General features: G+C 45.4%; 1 protein-coding gene and 1 long non-coding RNA gene across 2 annotated transcripts in view; one reads left to right on the top strand and one right to left on the bottom strand.

The window, feature by feature from the left end:
- Positions 1-23,824, bottom strand: part of LOC149859928 (protein FRA10AC1) — a 58,807-nt gene that overhangs the window by 6,393 nt on the left and 28,590 nt on the right. The window contains exons 9-13 of the mRNA XM_090056623.1: positions 9,675-9,788; positions 8,748-8,790; positions 4,925-5,049; positions 4,379-4,417; positions 366-447 (exon numbers count right to left, since the gene is read on the bottom strand). Coding sequence (XP_089912749.1) covers positions 366-447; positions 4,379-4,417; positions 4,925-5,049; positions 8,748-8,790; positions 9,675-9,788 — 403 coding nt within the window. The remainder of the gene's footprint in view (positions 1-365; positions 448-4,378; positions 4,418-4,924; positions 5,050-8,747; positions 8,791-9,674; positions 9,789-23,824) is intronic.
- Positions 10,818-23,824, top strand: part of LOC149859929 (uncharacterized) — a 34,006-nt gene continuing 20,999 nt past the window's right edge. Inside the window, exon 1 of the long non-coding RNA XR_016443429.1 lies at positions 10,818-11,364. This is a non-coding gene — a long non-coding RNA (uncharacterized LOC149859929). The remainder of the gene's footprint in view (positions 11,365-23,824) is intronic.

Here is a 23,824-nt window from a genome sequence, read left to right as displayed (position 1 = left end):
AAATTGCTACTGCAAGGTGTGTAAGGATACTAAGGTGTGTGAGGATGAAACAAGATTTATCCCTTAGTGTTTGTTAACTGCTAAGGCCAACAGGTCTTGTATTATTATTCTACTGATCTCTGTAGGCTGGAGCTTCTATTGCAGCCTCATCACTGGGAGACAGGAAGAATTCTTCAAATTTCACATGTCCCCTCTTTCCCTCTCTCCAGGAGTACATTATTGTACTCAGTGAAGGGAAGAGGATTTGGCATTGACTTTAAAAGTTGGAATAGTTATAATAAAAACCTGAAGAAATGTATAAATACAACCACATTTTTTAATAAGTATAATTATAAGGTATACAATCTACTGGCATCAGAACTTACTGTGATTTTTCATCTGTTTCTTGCAAAGGACCTTTCCAAAAGTCAGCATCTGAAGGACCATCTTGTTCACTGTTGTCTAGATCTATTAAACATTTTAAAAATATTTTAAGAAAACTAATTTTCAAAGAACTTTTAAATCCGATTTTACATTGTGCCACTAGAAAATGCATGCAAAACAAAATATATTTTTTAAACACAATTAATATAAAAAACTATTTGCAGCACACGTATACACTTTCTCAGTAGATGACAACAGCATGCCTACCTCAAAAATTAAATAAATGAAGAACAAAAGAACTTATTTCCTACATTATTAAGTTCAACGTTCTTATTCAAGATAACTGAATCCTTTTTCGATGTTTTTCATGCAAGTTTTCAGGGCTCAATTTCCTTCTTGCATATTTCTTGGACCAGCATGGCTACAATACTCCAAGCCTAACACTGTAGGCTTTGTCAGTTTAATTATCTCGTGTTCTTTAAATATTAAAGCTAGGGCTGCACCGATAATGATTTTCTTGGCTGATACCAATAGCCGATTATTAATCGGCCATAGCCGATACTGATCCGATAGCTGAGTTACAGGAAAGCAGCCCAGCAGCTTGGAGTGTAGCATCCTGCCAGTAAGTCTGTAGGGGTGAGGGTGCAGATAGAGGCCCCCACAGTGAGGGAGGAAGTAGGGCAGGGCAGGCACTGCCCAACCAGGGCAATAAATGCAACCCCAGGGCCAGGAGTGGGGTGGAGCCACAGGCACCTCATCCAGAGAGCACAGTGGGGAGTGGTTCCCCAACACTTCATGCCCTTCTGAGGGAGGCATGTGCCCCCCACCCCCAAGATTTGTATGCGGGGTGACAGCAGGCTGCCCACTGTGGGCTCAGAGCCAGGGGCTGTGCCAGCCTCTTCCCAGCAGGGGGGCTGAGCCAGAGCTGCTCTCAGAGTGGGTGGGACCAGTGCAGGACAGATACAGCTGTGTGGGGTGGGCAGTGGCAGCACAGAGGAGTGACTACAGGGGAGCCTACGGGAAATTTTAAGGTGGCTATAGCCCACTAAGCTCTCCCCTAGCACTGCCCCTGTTCAGGGCATTCTGCTGTACTGCCTTTTTCTCAGAAGCCTTGCACTGAAGCAAGGGGGTCCCAAAGGGAAGGCAGCAGAACAGAGTGCCCCAAGCAGGGGCAACACTGGGGAGGGCCTGGGGGGGCTATAGCTACCCCAAAAATGCCCCACAGCCACTCCTCCCAGCATTGCCATCACTGCCTACCTTGCACAGTTGAACCTGTCCCGCCCCCGTCTGCTCCAACAGCAGCCCTGGCCCAGCCTCGCTGCTAGCAAGAGGCTGGCACAGCCCCTGGCTCCAAGCCCACAGCAGGCAGCCTGCCCTTACACAACACACAAATCCAGGGAGGCCCATGCCTCCCCCAGGGGTGTACACAGCAACAGGGAGCGGCCCCCGCTCCCACCTTGAGCAAGCCACCCATGACTCCATTCCACTCCCAGACCTGGGGTAGCATTCACCACCCTGACTGAGCACTGCCTGCCCCACTCCCTCCCTCAGAATGGGAGCCTTGATTTGCCCCCCCCACACTTCCCCCCACAGACTTGCCAGCAGGTCTCTGCTCTTCAAGCTATCTGGCTGCATGCATCCCACAGCTGCATGCATGCACATAGCATTTATCAGTGACATTATTGGCTGCACCTGCCAAAAAAAGCCAATGGCTGATCATGTTAATTTTTCTTTTACCAGTGCCAATTTGATATGTGACCAATATATTGGTGCACCTCTCATTAAAGCAGCCTTACCTGTCCCTTTCTACAATAAATAGAAGTATTTGCCAAAGTCTACTACTTTATTTCCAGCAGGTATATAAAGGGTATACAATACTGCATAGAAACAATGCCATATCCTTATTTACTGATCTCCATCCTAAGGACAGCAACACAGATACAGCAAAAGTATTTGACAAGCTAGATGCCTGACAACCAGGACTGTTACTTTAAGATTAGCTATTTAAGAAAAACATTACTGCTCTGACATGGCATTATGGACTCTGCTCCACAAAACTGATCCTTGTGTCAACAGCTGTGTCACTCTGTTCCTAAAATTAAACAAAGTAATGCTGCACCTAGTCTGCACTGGTGCACACAGCCTCATAAGAGGAGAGAGATAATTATAATTGTCTAATTATTTAAAAAACAAAGATATGATGCATAAAAGTCAGGCACACTGGCAAATGCATCAAGACTCTCAATTAATCTGTTTTACTCCTGATGTAGAGACCAATGTAGGTATCTAGAGTTACTGTATTGGGATGATAAAAAAAAAAGGAATCAAATTTTGCATTTTTATTTAAGTGCTGATTTATATTAACTGAGTAAAAACTGTAATATTGTAGAGAAAATTACCTTGGCTTACATGCACCTACAGTTTTACAATTTAAAGCTCAAAATATAATAATACTTAGTGAGCGCATCTATACGAGATGTGTTAATGCGCATTAGCTTAACTTAATGAGCATTACGGGCACACGTCTACACATGCATGCCCTTAATATGTATTAAAAATGGCGAAATTAGGCTAATTGTACATTTAGTTAAAGCACATTAATGCCCAGTCCCTGCATATGTACTTGCCAAAAATCAATTAATGTGCATTAGCTTAATAAACATTACATTTAGTTGAACTTAAATGAATGTGTAGACATGCTCAGTAATTACAATCAGACCCCTATGGGGTGGAAGGAAGATTAGAGTTCTTAAACCAAAACTTTCATCTGACATACTTAGGAAAGAGACCCCTATGGTTCCCTCCTGGCATCACCAGGTGCAGCCTAAAATCTGACACTGAGGAACAAGGGAACAACTTCAGGACTCATTGGGTACATCTACGTGTGAAATTAATGTGAAGTAATAAACTCCAGAGCAGTTTGAGCTAGAGTAAGCTGCTCCTGGAAGCAGCGTTTACACATGCACTTGGGACAGTAGCAGTTTAAGCTGAGGCAACGGAGGTTATAGGCTGGCAGTCTGATCGGCTGTCATTTACAACCAAGGTCAGCATTTACACATGCATTTCAGTGCAGTAAGTTACTCCACCATGTGATAGTACGATCTTACAGCAGAGCTAATTAGTCCACTGCACCCTAATACTGGCGCATGTGTGGACTGTGACGCTGTGCTATGGAGCCAATTAGTTTCCTCCACAATAAAGCATGTGTGTAGAAGCACCCACTGTGTCTAGCAGAGTAATAAAAAGTATGGAGAACATCCAAAATCCTATATTAAAAAAGATTAGGTAAATAGGAGGTATCAGTCTTTTCCAAATACGCTGCAGCAAGAAATTAGGAAACCTAGAGGGCAACATTCCTTTAGTAAAAACAGCTGTTGGGCAGCAGAATTAGTGGCATGCACCACTGCTAAAATAGGCACTAGGACCTCTCTGTACCAGAAGGTTCTCTGAAATAGATCAGGTACAAACTATATTGGACTTTGGTTTAACCTTAGAACATATTGAGCAAGTCATGTCCTTACACAGTTCTCTTATCTATTTTGTGTAGCTATAGTGCATACTTTTAAATTTCTGAGAATTCTACTAGTGTATTAGTAATAGTAGTAATACTGTACTATTAAGAGAAGTACAGCGTTACTACTATAAGATAGTATGTGCGTGTATATATAAACAAAACTCCCATAGTCAATAGTGTAATATTTCTTTTCATTTTTCTACTCTTTCTTCCATAAAATTAACTATCATTTTACACGTATTTCAATTCTATTGTATTTCCCTCATAGATTTCACATTTTTCCTTTCTGTAAATTTCAATAGGGTTCCAGTTTTGAAATCTCACTAAGTTTACGATTGATCCTTCCCATACATTCAAAATGTCACCTTTTTGTCATAAGTCTCAGATGCCTGTTTTCACACAATATTTTTCATGTCACTGTAAGCAGACTAACTGCTGATGAATTAAATTTAAACCAAAGACAAATCAGTTGTTATTAGAAAGCCATATAAAAACATTTACCTTCATCACAATGATCTGAATCTCCTGAGGAAACTTGATCTGAAAAGAAAAAGGCATTTACAAATAATTTGCCTTTTTTTGTATGTGTTTAAAATATTTTACAAGGATATATTTATGACCACATAAATATAAATTATTCACGTGTGGACACAAACAGAGTAATAAAGCAAACACTGAAGTAAAGAAGTATTTTTCTACAAGAGTACAAGGGTCATCAGTTTAAAGCAAAGCAGGTTATCCTGAGATCTGTGATGTCAATAGGATTATCCAACATTATCAAAACTTGCAACCACAAACCTCAAGAGATTGATCATTTCAGCATTCTTTAAGATATACAGGGTTATGTCCCCATTCTTTGACAGCCCTTCCTCCAAAATACTAAAGGGTACTGGACATTTTCCCCTTTTACGTTTCCTAATACAATCCAGTTAACGAAGCAGTGAAATCCAGGTACATACATATACTCCAGTTAAGATCCAGCTAAACATACAACTATATTTGTATTAAATATTTCAAGAATATAAATAGTTTTAAACTTTATTTTACCGTTATGTCTCTTTCTCTTTAACTTGTGTTTTTCTGTATGTGATAATCTAGACTTCTTACTATTTGGTTCTTTAAAGTCTTGTTCATGTCTTTCTCTCTTCTTGTTTGGTTTGACTTCTCTCCTCCTTTATAATAAAAATAAAAACAGCAGTGTATTCCTTCCCCAATAGTAAATACATCAGAAATAAAACCCAGTGAAGCAGTTTATACTCTTTTCAAAATCTATTGTTTTGTTTTTTTACAAAATTAGAATAGTAAAAACTGTGCATATCGAATGCAGTGTTACTGCAACAGCAAGACTTTATTTATTTTACGCCAAAAGGCAAAAAAAGCAAGGCTAAAATTTTCAGAAGAACCCTGATGCATCCTCATTGCAGTTTTTACAAATATATCAGGTGTGCCATGTGACCAACATATTTCTACTGAATACATATATATTACAATACACAATCATAAACTATAGTTTCCTTTATTTAAAAAAAAAATAGAAATTAAAATATGAAAAGAGTGCCAATAAGCATAACTGATTTCAGGAAAAATGTATTTTGCAATTCTCTATATTAAAAATACTAATGAGGAGGAGGACAATCTTATGAGATCTGAGAGAACCATGTCCAATTGCCAGTTCTGCCAAAGACTCCCAACATGACCATGGTCAAAGCACTTGAGGTCTGTCTACATATGGACCGAATTAAAATTAATCCAAATTAACCAAGAGGGTGGACAGAAGTAACTACCGAAATGTTTCCACGTGTAACAGGTTTGGAAATGCTGCAGATGGGTAGTATTTCAGTCAGGGGACATATGCACAGCCCGTGTCACACCCAGAGCTGAAGTGATACCAAATCACTCTGGCTGCATGGAATTGCTTCCCCTCCTGCCAGAGGACTACAGGAGGCTGTAGAAAACTGGATATGCAACCAGCCCCCTCCCTCCTAGACTGAGAGCCAAGTGGACCGTCAGTGCCACTCCACTCCCACGTTAAGCAGAGTACTCAACTTCCCCCACCAGAACTGAAGAGGTATGATGGGTAGAGGGATGGAGAGTCAGAATTCCAGCTCCAGTGGCAGTGGGGAGTTTGCCAGAAAGGGCAAGCAAGGGTTTGGCAAAGGGCACGGGAGTCTAGGAGGAGGTCTGAAAAGGGCAACAGAGGTGCCCCTCTGCCAAGATAGTTGTTCTAAGGCTCCCAATTTCCAATCTCTCCTCTTTCTCCTCTCCCCAAAGGAGAGGTGGAAGGGAAGTGGGGCTGGAGTAGTCAGAGTGAAGGGAGTGCTCCATTACCTGGAACCCTAGCACTTGGAGCATTCCCAATACTGGGAAATCCAACAGGGGACTGGCAAGGGAGTGTGGGGTTCATGGTGAGAATGTGGAGGTTCCCCAGCCACCGGGAACCAGGATTCTGACTCTTCAAACCCAGATCCCCTGAACTGAGCCTCCCCACCCCTTGAAAGAGTGAAAAAGCAGAAAAGACTACAAGGAGAGGCTAGCACTGGCAACAGCAGGGTGCCCATCAGCAGGTAATCCACCACCTGGATTACCTGGCAGGCTGTCAATCTACCTGTTAGACTAGACTGTCTACCCCCTTCTGGTTCCCCTATTGTGGTATATAAAATGACCATCTAATATAATAAAGGGCTTAGTGTGTCCGTCTGTCTGTAATGCTTTTGGGCAACTGCATATGTGTTACCAAGAGGGCCATTGGTGACTGGCTGCATGGGCTCTGCCTCCTCAGGCAGGGAGGGAAACCACTGCCACCTCAGGCAGGGAGGCAGGAACTCTGCTGCTCCAGGGGAGGAGGTGGAGGTGGGCAGGGGGGAGGGAGCCACTGCCACCACCTCCGCAGGACGTGGTGGAGGCAGATGGGGGGAAGGAGCCACTGCCACAGACAAGGAGATGGAGGAAGCCCCGCTGCTCCAAGGGAGCTGCCGCCTCCATCTCAGGCGGAGGGAAACCCTGCTGCTCTGCAGGAGGCAGAGGCAGGCAGGGGGGAGGGAGCCTCTGCTCCAGAGGCAAAACTGTTTACATGGCCAGCCCCGAAGAGTGACTGGGGGGGGGAGGGGCAGGGGGATGTAAACACTCCCTAAAACACTCCATCATTCATAGATTCATAGATGCTAGGGTCGGAAGGGACCTCAATAGATCATCGAGTCCGACCCCCTGCATAAGCAGGAAAGAGTGCTGGGCCTACATTACCCCAGCTAGATACACATCCAACCTTCTCTTGAATACCCCCAGGGTAGGGGAGAGCACCACCTCCCTTGGGAGCCCGTTCCAGACCTTGGCCACTCGAACTGTGAAGAAGTTCCTCCTAATATCTAATCTAAATCTGCTCTCCTCCAGCTTGTGGCCATTATTTCTTGTAACCCCTGGGGTTGTCATGATGGACAACTGGCTAGTAATATATAAAACCACAAAAGTAGATATGATTACAGATATGCAATTCAATAATGTGGCAGGCAACAACAGGTCTAAAAAGAACTATTCTTATATAGGGGTGCACTGATAAAGATTTTCTTTACAGATACAGATGGCCAATTATTAACCAGCCATTTTGGCCAATACCCAATTTACAGAAATGCAGCCTAGCACCTGGCAGCATGGAGAGTAGCCTCCTGGCAGGAAGTCTGGATGGCAGAAGGGGCAGGGGTGGCAAATCAAAGCCTCCATGGTGAGGGAGGAAGTGGGGCATGAGCAGGCACTGTAAAGGGTGGGTATGGGGTGAGCTATAGCCACCTCAAATTCCCCATAGCCACCCCTCCCAGCACCACTGCCCACCCTACCCTTGCCTGCCTTGAGCACAGCCCTGGCCCAGCCCCTGCACTGGGAAGAGGCTGGAGCAGCCCCTGGCCCCAAGCCCTCAGCAGGCAGCCCTCTCTCACACCATGCACAAATCCAGGGAGTACATGGCTCCCATGCCTCCCCTAGGGGTGCACAGAGCAACAGGGAGCTGGCCCCACTCCAACTCCCCCACGACTCCATCCCACTCCTGGCGGGGTCGCAATCACTGCCCTGGCTGGGCAGCATCTACTTTTGCCCCTGCCCCACTTCCTCCTTCACCATGGGGGCCTCAATCATTCTCACCCACATCCCCTCCCCTCCAGACTTACCAGCTAGACACTGCTCTCCAAGCTGCCTCTCCCCCGCTGCATTCCTGGCCGCATGCACACATGTGGCATTTATCAGTGACATTATCAGCTACACTAGCCAAAAAAAGCTGATTGCCAAAAATGTTAATTTTTCTTTCATCTGTGCCAGCCTGATGTACAACTGATATATTGGTGCACCTCTATTTTTATAATGTGCATGTATGAAAATTAATTCTTAACCATTTAATTCTTTGTTATTTTTTTGTTTCCTCCAAAAAATTACTTAGCCAGTGTTCCACTCTGAGTACATAGATAAGTCTGAAATGTCAAAGTTTGATTACTTGAGTATGTGAAGTCCCAACAATTATATTTTAGAATAAAAACAAAACATTGGGTTTATACCTTGCTTATTTCAGGGGGGAAATAATTTTCATATAAACTGCCTGTAAGGAGAATTTTTTTTTCCTTTAGACTGAAATATAGCATGGGAAAGCTCAGTCTAAAAAGACAAATTTAAGATAAATTTAAACAAGCATTATAGTTGTACCTCCTATTATGTTTTTAATTAACACATGCAAGCATAAAATACTCAGGAAATCTAAATAGATGTTTCATAAAAATGATATTAAGGAAGTAAGTATAAAATAACATTCTAATATGCATTTTTCCAAGCTGCTTACTAAACTTGTTAAATATATTTATTATTTAATATGCATGTTTTCCAAAATCTCCATTACCTGTGATGAAAATTTAATTTGTAAGAACATTCTGGACACAGTCCTAAAAATAGAAGAGTAAAAGAAAAGAAACTTGAATATTAAAATATTGCACTTAATAAAAACAGTTAATAAGATTTATCAATGTTGCTGTCCCAATGTAATTTATAAATTCCCCTTTCAATTTCTTCCAACAGAATAATTTCAGTACAGTTAGGTGTAACTGAAGGAAAAATAGCATGAAGAACAGGGAGGTTTGGAGTCCCAGTACCAGCAACTGCTCACAAAAAATAAGTAATATTTACTCTATATGGTGATTATGTAAAAATATATTTTTCATGTGCTCTTCTGAACAGAATCAAATTAAGACAAGATTATATATTAAAATCAGACAAAACCTAAGGCCTCTCCACAGAACAAATATTACTGCACAGATGGACACTTAGTTGAGGAAAAATGTTTATTTTATGCTAAGTGTTTATTATCAAAAGTTTCTTATTGGTTGCACCTATCAATATGGTTTTAGAGGCATGTATTTGAAGGGATGATCTTATTTAAGAGATGAGGCTTGGTAGCATTAGGATTAAGCTGAGCATTAGTAAAGACTCTGAGGAATATATCAGTATTAAAAACAAAATGTCTCCCATGCCAAAAATACCAAGAAGCTTTATTTCAGCCATAATACAATAAAAAGGAATTAAAAACTAGATAGTAAAAAGTGTTAAAACAGTAAGCTATTTTTTTGACAATAATGATTTCTACAAATCAAGGCCATTATTATATTTATAATTAATCCACCAAAATGGCATCGCTTCTTCCCCCTTTGCCTACCATAGTTACCTAATTACTGTTTCTAGTCCTTGCTTTATAGTCTTTAAAGAGTAAGATATTTGCCTTTGTTTAAGTTTGCATTAGAGTGAAGGCCAACCATAGTAAAGGCTGACTTACTCAATTTTACAAGTGCGTTCCTCTTTTCACCATGTTCAATATAACCAAAATTCACCTCCCAGCTCTTCAGTCCTTCTCTCTCATCACAGTGTTTATTCCCACAGGAAAAATGACCTAAGGAGGTCAAAAAAAGCAAACCATGGTTAAATCATTAGCTCATGTGGATTTGAGGTGGTTCTTTCCAGTTCTGCTCAGCGTTTAAAAAAAAAAAGCTAGAAATTAAAGTCTAAAGTAAAGTATTAGAAGCAAGTAATACTTTTAATGACATAACAATATTTGTTTTATATTGCACAATATTTGTACCAAAAAATAAAACACACTGAAAAACTTATACACGACTTTCATCTTTGCCGGTATTTTGGAGGACGACATGAAGGGATAAAACTGACAATACTGAACTTTAGAAAAGTTTCCAGTCAGGGTGCATACAGATGTTTTGGGAGGTCAGATCGTGTTTAAAATGGCCACCCTATCCAACTTAATTCACCCAGATGCCAACCTTGCACTTAGATCCCTAGTTAGGTCAATCTAAGTGAAACCTATATAGAAATTTAAAACAGTTAGATAGGTTTAACTTAGATAAGGTTGGCTATTTTTGGACCTACTTCTATAGTGGTCTAATTTCGATTGGGTTAGACCTTTTTATACCAATCTAACTGTCCTGAACTTCTGTACAAATCTCAGTACATCCCCAGGGTTAGGAAAGCTCACATAAATTGAGATGGGGGAGGAGGGGCAGGCAGGATAGGATAAGGAGTACGTTCACCAAGTTGGATTGTTTGTCTGAGAACAAGGGGGGTTGGGGAGCTAAAAAGGGAGCTCCCCCCCATCCCTTCCTCGATCTGTAACCCTCACTCCCATGGATCCTGTCTGCCTAAGGACTCCTTGTCCCATAATCCCCCTTGTGGATACCATCTGCGCCCCCAGCAGACCTTGCCCCCCCCCCATCCTCCCTAGAACCTGCTTGCCCCCCTGATTCCCCCAAGCCTCCCCCACTAGTGGCCCCCATCCTGACTCACTTTAGATCTAGCTAACCTCCCCCTAGCCTCCTCAAATGTCTGTATGCACACCTAATGATCAACTGAATATCATTAAGCTATTAATACTTATATACTAATTATATAGTTAGTGGAGGGTAATAGATTAGAAAATGCCAGTCAGATGTGTACATCTTGTATTATTACAAGATATGTCAAATATGTTATATGCAAAAATAACATTCCTACTACTGATTAATTTACAAGCCCATCTAAACTTCCAGGCAAAGAATATATGCTCTAAAACTCTCAGAATCTTATTTCTTTCCTCAAAGCAATATAAAAAAATTAAGACTCAACATATGAAAACTAATTTTTCTGCTTGAAATAAAACTACAGAGACACTGTAAAAATCGCTGCTGTTGCTTTTCTTTCTCTCCCCCTCAGCCAGCCATATGTAGGCAGGGGCAAATATGGTCTTCAGCAGCAATTATTTTTAACCTTTTCACACACACTGCAGAACTGGCAAACAGTTTTTGACTAAGCAGCCAAGAACTGCTGCAATTAGGCAGCAGCTCTAAGAGTATTAAAAATGTAGCTTTTGCCTCAGTTGGAAAGGAAGGGTGAACAAACTGAAGATTAGGCTCTGTCCCTGCTCCATGCAGCTCTGGAAAAGTCTTTTTTTCTTCATTCTGCCTTCCCAAAAAAACAAGGTATGTATCTTATTTGGGGACATGTGGTATGCAGGACAATATAGTTGCTTTGGTGAACTTGCCAATATTACTTATACACTTTTAATAACAGAAGTAAGATAAGGAAAAATCTGAATGTTAATCTTTCCTTTTACTATATATTAATGATATATTGAAGTCTGATCAACTCTGCCAAGGAAATTGTTACCTAAATCTTTACAGAGAATATACCTGAAGTAAAAATAAAAAAATAAAAAAATCAATTTCTAATATCTCTGTAAATAGCTTCAAATAATGTATTTTTAAACCATAGTCAATCATTTTTTGTGTTTTAAAAGTACAAAAGAAACTCAGTTAAGTAGTTAAAACCCCCTTTTTTTTTTTTTTTTTTTTTTTTTTTTTTACAGAGTACAGCAAGCAATGCATTTCAGAAAATGTCTATAGTGCTTAGCTCATTTTTGCACTTAAATCTTCTGTGCATACAAACTTTAAAAGTATTATTTCTGATCTCTGCATGATCTATCTACATTATATTTATGTAATTATACATGCTAAGATATATACTTATATTTCTTTACAGTTAAGACATGTAACCATTTCTCTTAACTATGAAATGCTCCTTGGGAATTTAAGCACTTTCCCTTGAAATAACATAGTTCCACTTGATTTAATGTGCATCGAGGGCCTTCTCCATCCTAGCTGCCTAGCATGTACCATATGCTATCTAAAAGTTGGGCAATAATTAAAGAAAGTGAAAAATATTAATGTTTCCTACTGCACAGTATAGTCAGAAAAGCGCTCTCATTTCTTGCATTGCAAAAGGTTAGGGAGAGCGGGGCTGTCCAGCTGGCTGCCTGTAAGCTGCATGAGGCTCAGCAGCACTTAACATGCAGCCCATGAGTCCCAGAACCTCCTCTTCTGCTGCCATATAGCAGGGCAGGGCCCAAGGATCCATGTGCTGCCTGCTCAGCTTGCCTGACAGAGGGGACTGCAGGCTGCAGGGGATGAGAAGGCCACGTGCTGCTAGCACAGCTCATATATGGGGGGAAGGGTTTTGGGGAAAGACACTGCCCCCTCCACATGTGGCACTCTGCCAAATACCATTTGTGGCCCCTGGCTCCTGCAAAGTTGGACAACTTTGTTTTAAAGTACAAATTCTGCCCACATATATAACCTGGGTCAAAGGAGCATTTTTTTGTATAGTATATCACTGAAACTGGGCATATAAATTACAACTATTAATAGTAATCAGGGCTACATCTTTGTCTGATTTAGTTGAAGACATATTTGGGGCACCAAACAATTTTCTCTCAGTACCTAATGAAGGTGACTGAATTAAAAAAGGTACAGTCATGGCAATTATGGGAGAAAGGTAAGTGATATTGAAACCAGGGGAAAATAGGAAAAGATAGCCTCAACAAATATGCTTCCTCCCCTCACAACCACCTCCCCCCACTTCCTACTCACAAACCATAACCTTAGAATAAAATTGTCTTTAATCGCTATTTCCAGGGTCTTAATAAAAACCCATGTCAAGCTGATGTTTTTGCAAGAAATGACCTTTTTTAATACCAGTTAGCAAGTATTCATAACTAATCATGTTGATATGAAAAAGTTATACTCCAATTCAATAATTTACCTAATATTACTAAATTAAATTTGAGAACCTTAATAAATATACACTGCACAAAGTTTTTAGAAAAGAGCTGTTGAACAACTTCACCTGGAAAAAAAATCACTACTACACTCTGTAATGTTGAATTCTTGTGCCCCTTAGTGGTGAATCACATTTCTGCTCAATACATCTTAAAATTATTGTCTTTATGAAAGTGGTTCTCAACCTTTTCAACTCAAGGAACCCATTAGAAAATATGTCAGCTCTTAGCTTTCTCTTATTATTTGAGTACAGAAAAATACTAGTATTTTAAATTAAGTATATCAATTTATCAAATGCCTAAACTAAAATTCCTACAGAGTTAAAAGTTACTCTTAACAAAGCTGGAAATAATAAACAGTAATACTTAAAGTTGTACATGCCTCAAATTCAGAGGTATACATATTATATTTGACAGGTATAAGTTCTGAAGACAAAGTACAATGTAATGCAAGTTCCTAGACACTAGGGATGTGCAAAGCTTCAGTACCTGATTCAATTCAGAGATTTGGCCTGATTAATTAAAAGGTTCGAATTGAATCGGAAGCCACCAAATCAATTTGGAGATTCGGGTGGTCCCCGCTTGCTGCTGCAGGGGCTGGAGGAGGGGGAGGGAACCATGGGGGGACCCCCACCTGGCCCCATCCCCTGTCAGTTCCCCCACCCCCTTGAGCCTCCCCACATCCTGTCCCACTGCCCACTTGCTCCCCCTAAACCCCAATGGCTGCCCCAGCTGGCCCCAGTGTCCCGGCACTCAAAAAAAAAAAAAAAAAAAAAAAAAAAAAAATTAAAGCCCCATACTCACTGGCTGCAGCAGCGGTGATTAGGACCTCTGGGGGCTAATGGAAGAGCCCCCCTCCCCCCGGCCTGGCATTCGCATGGCAACTGTTGGATCGTGAGGGTGTAGTGTGCCTCAGCAGGGCTCCATGTCCTCTCTGGGAGCTGGGGCTGCTCAGGCTGAGTACTGCTGGGCACCAGGTGAGTGCTGGAGCCACCCCAGCTCTGGGACAGTACTTGACGTCCTGCCAAGCTGTGCTCCACTTGTGCTATGTGACAGCTGCTACACGGGTCCCAGGCAGGGGGGAGGGGGGGTAATCCCCCTGCGGCAGGGGGCTCTGTCACAAGCCCCCAGAGGCCCAAATTGCCACTGCCGCAGCCAGTAAGTGTGGGGTCTTTTTTGGGATTTTTTTAATTTGTTTTTTTTTTTTTTTTTTTTTTTTTTTAAGTGCCAGGACTCTGGGGCCCTGTTCACCATCACTACGCAACTGCCAACGCCACCTGTTCAATTCAGAGGAGATTCAGCGGCCAAATCTCTGAATCCAAATTGGTCAAATCAAATCGAGAGTGATTTGAATCGCTGAATAAAATCACTGTCCCTCCAAAATCAGCTGAAGCCGAATCAAAAAAAAGCTCAGTTAGGCTCCGGAGCGGTGAGAGACGCACGGGTGAAGCCCGCTGTGCCCCTGCTCCCCCGAAGCCCCCCAGACATCCCCTCAGCAGCCGCCGAGCCCCCTGCCGACCCCCCGCACAGCCGGAGGTAAGCAGGCTCGTGGTGGGAAGGGGTTAACTCCTCGCTCCCTGGGAGGAGGCGGCTGCGTGGAGCTGGGCCGGATCAAGCCCCCACCCTGGCCCCTACTTGGCCCAGCCCCCTAGGGAACCACGCAAACAGGCTGCGTAAACAGGCGCTTGAGTTAGCGCGGAGTTCGCACAGGAGAGGGCGCGGGAGGGCACGAGACCCTGCCTGCGACCCCCCAGAGTAGTCAGCCCCAGCCGCAGCCAGCCTACCAGAGGCATGACATGCATGGGCACGCGCCGCACCCCGAGGGTCCCCTCAGGCTCTGCGGCCCCCCCATTGGGCACTTCAGAGATGGCCGCCCAGACGGAGCCCATGGTTCCGGGCTCCACGCAGACGGAGCCCCTGGCTCTTGGCTGCGGGGGCTGCCTGTCCCTTTTTCAGGCTCTGGGGCCCGGGAGCATGGCCACCTCCCCTTGCGGGGTCTGCTCCCTACTGGGGTCTCTGGTGCGCCAACTGGAGGAGCTCCAGGCCACAGTCCAGAGACTGCGTGCCATCAGGGACTGCGAGCAGGAGATAGACTCCTACTGCCAGGCCCTTCTCCCCCGGGAGTCGCAGGGTAGAGCACCGTCCCCCTCCAGGACTAAGGAGGACTCTGGGACCTCCCGCTCTGCCCAGTCAGGGGCATGGACCAAGGTGGTCAAGGGCCCGAAGGCTCACCGCACCAAGGCCCCTGCCCCGCCGGAGCTTAGCAACAGGTTCACACCTCTTGCAGCCCCAGCAGAGCCTGCTCAGTTGCCGGCTCCCGCAGGCAACCCAGGCTCAACCACAGCTACTGGCCCCGCTCTCCCCAAGACAAAGCGAAAGGTGTTTGTTGTGGGAGACTCCATCCTGCGGGGCACTGAGGGGGCAATCTGCCGCCCCGACCCCTTAGCCCGGGAAGTCTGCTGCTTCCTGGGGGCCCGCATCCGAGACATTGCGGAGAGGATCCCACAGCTCCTCCGATCCACAGACCACTACACTACCCCATGCTCCTTATTCACGTGGGCACCAATGACATGGCTCGGAGCACCCCCAGCCAGGTCACAAGGCGCTACAGAGAGTTGGGAGCGGGGCTTAGGGGTCTGGGAGCGCAGGTGGTGTTTTCGTCGATCCTCCCAGTCTCGGGCTATGGGCTGAGGAGGGAGAGGAGGATCCACGCAGTGAATCAAAGACTGCGGAGCTGTTGTCATCGGGAAGGCTTTGGCTTTCATGACCACAGCCCGCTCTTTGGTGAGAGAGGCAGCGAGCTGCTGGGAAGAGATAGCCTCCACCTCTCTCCCCTGGGGAGGAGGCTCTTCTCAGCCAGGCTGGCTGACCTGCTCCACCGGGCTTTAAACTAAGCCCGCTGGTGGATGGGGGGACGACTGCCACTGCTGGCCCGCTGAGCAACCCCTTGCAAAGCCAGCGGACCAAGGCACTTAAGGGAGCCCACCCCTGCCCCAGCCCTGGCACAATCTGTGGGCAAGGCAAGAGCCCCCCCAGGGGACACTTGCCTGCCTGTACACTAATGCCAGGAGCCTGGGTAACAAGCAGGACGAGCTTGTCCTCCTGCTCAGTGCAAAGAATTATGACGTCATTGGGATAACAGAGACCTGGTGGGGCTCCACCCATTACTGGACCACAGGTATAGAGGGCTATACCCTGTACAGGAGGGATCATGTTGACAAAAGGGGCGGGGGTGTAGCTCTCTATGTCAAGGAAAGCTACATGTCCCTGCAAGCTGATGTTGGCGACCAGCATGGACAGCTAGAGACCCTCTGGGTAAAAATTCGTGGGAAAAACGGCACAGGGGACAACGGTGGGAGTCTACTACAGACCTCCCACTCAAACTCCTGAGCCTGACCAGGAGTTCGCCCGGGAACTGACTGAGGCCGCTTGCTCCAGGACCTTGGTTGTCATGGGTGACTTCAATTACCTGGACATCTCGTGGGAAGATCACTCAGCTAAATCTGAGCGGTCGCAAAGCTTTATCTCGTGCGTGGATGACCTCTACCTGACTCAAGAAGTCTATGGGCCAACGAGAGGCAAAGCGCTGCTCGACCTGGTACTGGCTACGGGGGACGACCTAAATAGGCGACGTAGTGATCGATGGGAAGCTGGGTGACAGCGACCACGAGCTGATCACCTTCACCATCCGTCGTAAAGCTGGCAAATCAGTCAGCAACACAGAAGTCCTTGACTTCAGAAAAGCCAACTTTGACAAGCTCAAGAGGCTTGTCGGTCAGGCCCTCAGGGACCATGACCGCAGGGAGGAGGGAGTTCAAGAAGAGTGGTTGCTTCTCAAGAAAGCGATCCTCAATGCACAAGCTAAATCTATTCCGACACGGAGGAAAGGCAGCAAGAAGGCACAGCAGCCCTCCTGGCTCTCCAGGGACCTAGCGGACCTCCTGCGGCTAAAAAGAAAAGCCTACAAAGGATGGAGGACAGGATTCACCTCCAAGGAGAATTATTCTGCGCTGGTCTGGTCCTGCAGGGAGCAAACCAGGAAAGCCAAGGCTGCAACTGAACTCCAACTAGCTTCAAGCATCAAGGACAACAAAAAGTCCTTTTTCAGATATGTGGGGAGCTGGAGGAAAAGCAAGGGCAATGTTGGACCCCTGCTAAACCAGATGGGGCAACTGACAACTGACGCCCAGGAAAAAGCCAACCTATTAAATAGGTACTTTGCGTCAGTCTTTCATCAGTCCCATGGGACGCCCATGCCTGCTATGGGACAGGGAGATCCAGGTGATGGGGATCCCCTACCCTCCATAAATGCTGACCTCATGAAGGAACACCTTGAGAAGCTGGATACCTTCAAGTCAGCTGGCCCTGACAATCTGCACCCCAGGGTACTCAAGGAGCTGGCGAGCGTCACAGCCCAGCCCCTGGCACGGATCTTTGAAAACTCCTGGCGCTCTGGTGTAGTACCCGAAGACTGGAAGAAGGCCAATGTGGTGCCGATCTTCAAGAAAGGGAGGAGAGTGGATCCGCCTAACTACAGGCCCATTAGCCTGACTTCTATCCTGGGGAAGATCTTAGAAAAGTTTATTAAGGAGGCCATCCTTGATGGACTGGCCCAGGCTAACATCCTAAGGGATAGCCAGCACGGGTTTGTTGCGGGTAGGTCTTGTTTGACCAATCTCATTTCCTTCTATGACCAGGTGACCTATCACCTGGACAAGGGAGAAGAGATTGATGTCATATATCTTGACTTCAAAAAAGCTTTTGATCTGGTATCCCATGATCACCTCTTGGCCAAACTGGCCAGTTGTGGCCTTGGCTCCACCACGATCCGCTGGCTGGGAAACTGGCTCCATATTCGGACCCAGAGGGTTGTGATTGATGGCAGTCACTCATCGTGGTGCCCTGTGACCAGTGGGGTCCCTCAAGGGTCTGTCCTTGGACCCATACTGTTCAACATCTTCATTAATGATGTGGACACTGGAGTCAGGAGTGGACTGGCCAAGTTCGCCGAGGACACCAAACTTTGGGGCAAAGCATCCACGCCAGAAGATAGGCGGGTGATCCACGCTGACCTGGACAAGCTCAGCAAATGGGCGGACGAGAACCTCATGGTGTTTAACACCAAGAAAATGGAAGGTTCTCCACCTTGGGAGGAAAAACCTGCATCATCCTTATAGGCTTGGCAGTGCTACGTTGGATAGCACTACAGAAGAAAGAGACTTGGGGGTCATCATTGACCACAAGATGAACATGAGCCTGCAACGCAATGCTGCGGCTAGTAAAGCGACCAAAACGCTTGCCTGTATCCATAGATGCTTCTCGAGCAAATCCCGGGACGTCATTCTTCCCTTGTACTCGGCCTTGGTGAGGCCGCAGCTGGAGTACTGCGTCCAGTTTTGGGCTCCACAATTCAAAAAGGATGTGGAGAAGCTTGAGAGAGTCCAGAGGAGAGCCACGCGCATGATCAGAGGTCAGGAAAACAGATCTTACGATGACAGGCTGAGAGCCATGGGACTCTTTAGCCTGGAAAAGCGCAGGCTCAGGGGTGATCTGATGGCCACCTATAAGTTTATCAAGGGTGACCACCAGGATCTGGAGGAACGTTTGTTCACCAGAGCACCCCATGGGATGACGAGGTCGAACGGTCACAAACTCCTGCAAGACCGTTTCAGGCTGGACATAAGGAAGAATTTCTTTACTGTCTGAGCCCCCAAGGTCTGGAACAGTCTGCCAGCGGAGGTGGTTCAAGCACCTACATTGAACACCTTCAAGAGTAAATTGGATGCTTATCTTGCTGGGATCCTATGACCCCAGCTGACTTCCTGCCCTTTGGGCAGGGGGCTGGACTCGATGATCTCCCGAGGTCCCTTCCAGCACTAATGTCTATGAAATCTATGAAACACTTGCTGATTCACACAGGTCTACTAGTCACCACATATAATTTTCAAAATGAGACAATTTTATGTGTTCACTAACACATTCTGTTTATTGTCCTTGTTACTGGAAACACCAAGTGATGGCAACCAGTGGCTACCCTTGGAGGGTTTATTTCATTAAATAATTATAGATAGCATCCTAAGAGAACTCAGCTACAAAATAAATAGTCCTATTTGATGAGTTATACTAGTCAACAAGAGTTTCAGTTCAATCACTCAAACTAAAAAGACAGCAATAACTGAACCTGTAAGCATGATTTCTTTAAATGAAACAAAAATAGTACACTTTAGGACAGTGTGGCAGGGCACCGGCAGGCAACTACCAGGTGCCTGATGAGAGCAGCCATTTTGGGAACCCTAGGTAACAGTTTACTGCTGCCAGGTCAGGCAGAAACAAACACTGCCTGGCTGAGCAGCATGGAACAACTAGAGGCAAGAGCAGGAGGCTCTTGGTCCTGGGCATGACCTAAAACTGCACCCTGCCAGGGAAGGGTAGCCTGGTGGGGCTCCTAGTGAATTGGGAGCCCCCAGGAAATGCCAGGCCAGTTACCACCCCGGTGAAAGGCGAGGAGGCGCACCTTAAACCCACCCCCTGCCTTTGGGTGGGCTTTGGAGGCAGTTGTGGGACCAGGCATGGCCAGAGAAGTGCCACCTGAACCCAGCAGTGATGCAAGATCCCAGAGACCCTAGTAGTGAGTAGTGTATTGAGAGGCCCCACACAGAGTAGGGCTAATGTCAGAGTACACCTGATGGGCTGTGTGTGTGAGGGGGCTGAGTAGGGCTGAAGTGTGAGTAGGCCTGAAGGAGTCCCACGGGTGCGCTGAGTAAGGCCAAATAGGAGTAAGCCTGAAGGCCAGCTCAAGGGCCAGCCCTGTGTGAACTTGGCTGCAAGCTTGAGACAGAGATCCCAGAGTGGGGCGTAATGTAGAATTGTCCAGTGAGGAGCTTGGGGTAGAATCAGCCCAGGGTTTGGCACAAGGCTGTAGAGTAGGGGAACTCATGGGAACTCAAGGACTGCGTGGCAAAACCAATATGCGAGTAGGAAAGCCTGATGGCCCAAGAGGGGTCACTCAAGGAGGATCCAGGGCAGTGGAGTGTGGCCCTGTAATGGGCGGTACCCCAGAGGACCCGGTGAGAGGGGGGCAGAGTGTAAGAGGCCTCCTGTAAGAGGGGATGTGACATGAATACATGGGTGAATGAAGCCCAGTTTTGGACTGGATTTGCTCCGGAGTCGGACCAGGGAGCAATACTAATCTGGATGCCATCTGCAAGGCATGGGCTGTGGTGAAGGGGAGGTTTGGAGCTGCAGATAGCGCTCCATGGCTTTGAGGCAGTCTCCTGCATGATACCATCAGTTTCTGGAAACAGTGAACTTGGGCAGGTAAGATTGGGCAGACTGCCCCGTAGAGACAGGTGGGGGGGCCAGCAGGAGATTCAGCCCCAAGAGCTGCCCTGTCACAGACAGCATTAGATGACGTTCTAAAACATTATTAAGAAAAATATCTAAAAGCTTCCTGGAATCACAACTTACTTTATAAAGTTAGTAACACTTCATTCCTATTCCTCTGCACCCTCCACTGTTTGCATAAAGACAAAATATAAATTATTCACATATACAACCTGATGAAAAATCACTCATTCAGTAGACTCCAAAGAAATTAGTCACTTGCAAATGACAGGATTCCTGATTTTTCTTTCAGACAGAGAATGGAGAAATTAAACTCTGCAATTCACAATGGCTCCTTTAAGATGACTGTGCACAAGCCCCAGTGGAGACAAACATCCACATTAATTCCTTAAATATATGCTGCTGCTGCTGGGTGCAGAACCAGCTGCCCTGACAGCTCCCAGCTACTGTCCCAGTGCCCCAGAAGTAGCAGCTGTCTGTGCCACTGCTGCATATGAGTGCCAGCTGTCTCCGCTGCCCCCGAAGCAGTAGCAGCCATCTTTTCTGCCACTTAGCTGTGGCCAGGACAGAAACTGTCCCCAAAGCCCTGGCAGTAGCAGCAACTGACTTCTCTGTCACTGCTGCCTCAAGGAGCAGCAGTTGTCAGAGCAACATCAGCAGCCCTTTCTGTAGTGCTCCAAATATAAGGTCTGTCCACGACCTTAGTTAATTAAGGTCAAATAAGCAAATAAGGTTCCTCAAACTTTCCTAATTTTCAGTAACAATTTACATACTTTTTCATTGTTTCAAAGGACACAGGAAGAAAAGTATCTGTAAGTCTCAGATCCTGAATAAAATGTTTTTGTGAAGGGAAAAAAAAGGTAATGAAATAGTAGAGACTACACTAGGCTTTTACAACAGAAAGAGAGATCGTGTTTAACATCTGAACCACTTTTTAAAGAAGAAAATTTAGTTTTGAACATTAAAAAAGTTTAAGGAGAAAAAAGAGTTATCTGAAGAACCTCATATAACAAATATTACTGCATGTTAGTTGTCAACATCAGTCTCTTCACTGCACAAGATACAGAAGATATCCCCTAACTTCTTATTTACTTCTTACTGCCCTCTCAGGCCCCCTCTGCACATACAGGTAAAGGTGCGTCTGGATCTAATGCACAATTCACACAATCGTTCCTTCTGCCAAGTTGCATTGTAGGAAGTGCAATTGTGGGATTGTGCATTAGATCTCATTGCACCTCCCTGCTGGTGCAGGGGAAGCCCAATACAAGCTCTCACAGCTGGAAGCCCCCTCAGCTGAGGGGACTCCCAACTTCAGGGGAACCCCATGCACCCTCTGTTCCTGGGAGATCACTGCTGTGGCAACCTCCCTGCCTTGAGAGTGCAGGAAATCACTGGGGCAGAGAGATCACCACAGCAGCCATCTCCCTGGCCCCAGGGGTTTCAAGCACCTCTCAGGAAGAGGTAGCCACTGCAGCGATCTTCCCACTTTAGGGGATTTCAGGCACCCCCCGAGGCTGGGAGATTATAGCTGTACCCTGCCACTGTACCACTGGGAAGCATGCTGTGGGCACCCAGAATCTGCTGCTGTGGAACTCTGGGCAGAGCCTGCTACACATGCCAATTAAAGCTCAATACCAACCAGCTTTAAAGTTAATACACATTTCAAGGTCTAACTTCAGAGCTGGTTGGAGCTTTTTATTATGGTGCTAAGTACTCTGCATATGTAACTGGTCTCAAGTACAGACATTCTGGGGTGTCAGGGTAAGGTTAAATCAGATCAAAATGGCTGTCCAATATCAGGTAAGTCAGGATGGAGGGGCTACCGGGGATAGAGGTCCATTAGGCTGGAGGAGCTTGGGGGTCTGTCAGGAATGGGGCGGGGGGTGGAAAAGAGAGGCACGACCCACAGGTAAGGTGGGTCCGGCAGGCACGACACATGGGTGGGGTGGGTGGGTGGGCTAGGGTTCCCCTCCAATGAACCTACAACCCCACCCCTCCTGCCCCTCCCCCCACTGGGACTTACTTGCTTGGCTCCGGCAGTAGCAAACACTGATAAAAGTGGCTGCACCCAGAACAGCTTGTGGAATGGAGGTTGAGAAGGCTGGCTGGTTGGGGGGAAAGAAAGTAAGGGGCTGGGGTGGAAATAGCCCAGTGTGGGGCAGGGTGTGAAAAGAGCAGCCCCAGGGTTGAGGCCAGTGGCTAGGTTCTCCCAGCCCAGGAGCTGCACAGAGAAAAGTTGCATGCACTGGTTGGACCTAAATCGAATACGTTTGATACTACGTAGATCCAGATTTATCTTAAACCAGGTTCTGTAATTTTTAGACCAGTTTGTTTTCATGGAACTTCTGTACTGTTAGAGGTTTAGACTGATTGCTGGTCACTGAGACTGGCTCTGTAAGTGTAAGGTCAGCACTGAAACGAGCTAAGTTTAAATCAGGAAGTCATTCTGCATCCAGTTTAATCTCCTGAAATGTCTGTAATTAGTCAGGGTAATTGCGCAATTAATGAATTAGTGGTGCAATATCTGTAATGTGTAGAGGAGGCCTCAAACACAGACAATTCCAGGTTATCTTACTTTATATCAGTGTTTCGCAACCTTTTTAGACTCAAAGCATTTATCAGAAAATGCCAGCTCTTAGTTTCACTTGTATTTTTCACAATGGAAAAATAAACAGAGCAATTCTTCTGGTGTAAAGAACTCAGAAAGACCATAACAGGTCAGGATGTTTTACACTATAAATTCCTATTTGAAATCCCTGGGTTTATCTTGTCAGTCATATGTAGGTGTTGACCCACTTAACAATGCTAATATTGAGTGGCATCTTGCAGTACCCTTAAAAGAATCTCACAACACCCTACTTAAGAATAACTGCTCTACATCCAAGTCAGTTGTTTCCTCCTTCCTATTGCCTGGATGCCGGCAGAAGCAGCACTGGGAATACAGAAAAGATAGTCTGTCCTTAGTTCTTGTGCATGACACCATCGTGACCTGAAGAGCTAGAAGACAAATTGAAGGGGAAGTTCTTAGCCCCTACAGTCTTGGGCTAAAGCAAATTCAGTTCAGACAAAATCTTCAGAAAATAGAGGTACTATAATTGCTAGCAAGTCTTTAGTAGAGCATAGCTAAATTAAGATTTATAAATTTTGGCTGAACTTGGTGGAGAGGCAGGGTTTACAGGAACTGTACATGGTATCACCAGCAGCCTAAAGCCTAGTGAAGTTTTAGAAACTGAAAAAAGGGATCTTAAGATGGGAAGTGCTCAGTAAACTGAATTTGAGTGCAAAGTAATAAGTAGTGCAGAATCAACTGCTATTCACTGACTAGTCTCATGTAAGAGCCACGCTCATGAAATTCCACACTGGAAGAAGCATAATGAAGTTTTTTTGCTACAAAAATTTTGCAAAGACAGACAATACTCATTATTTCTGTATTCCTGTAGATCAGTAAGCATCCTGAAGTACAAAATGATATGAAGAAGTAT

Source organism: Crocodylus siamensis, chromosome 7, assembly GCF_052110815.1.
Source record: "Crocodylus siamensis isolate JL-2025a chromosome 7, ASM5211081v1, whole genome shotgun sequence".
NCBI classification, from domain to species: Eukaryota; Metazoa; Chordata; order Crocodylia; family Crocodylidae; genus Crocodylus; species Crocodylus siamensis.
This window is presented reverse-complemented; position numbering and strand designations above follow the sequence as displayed.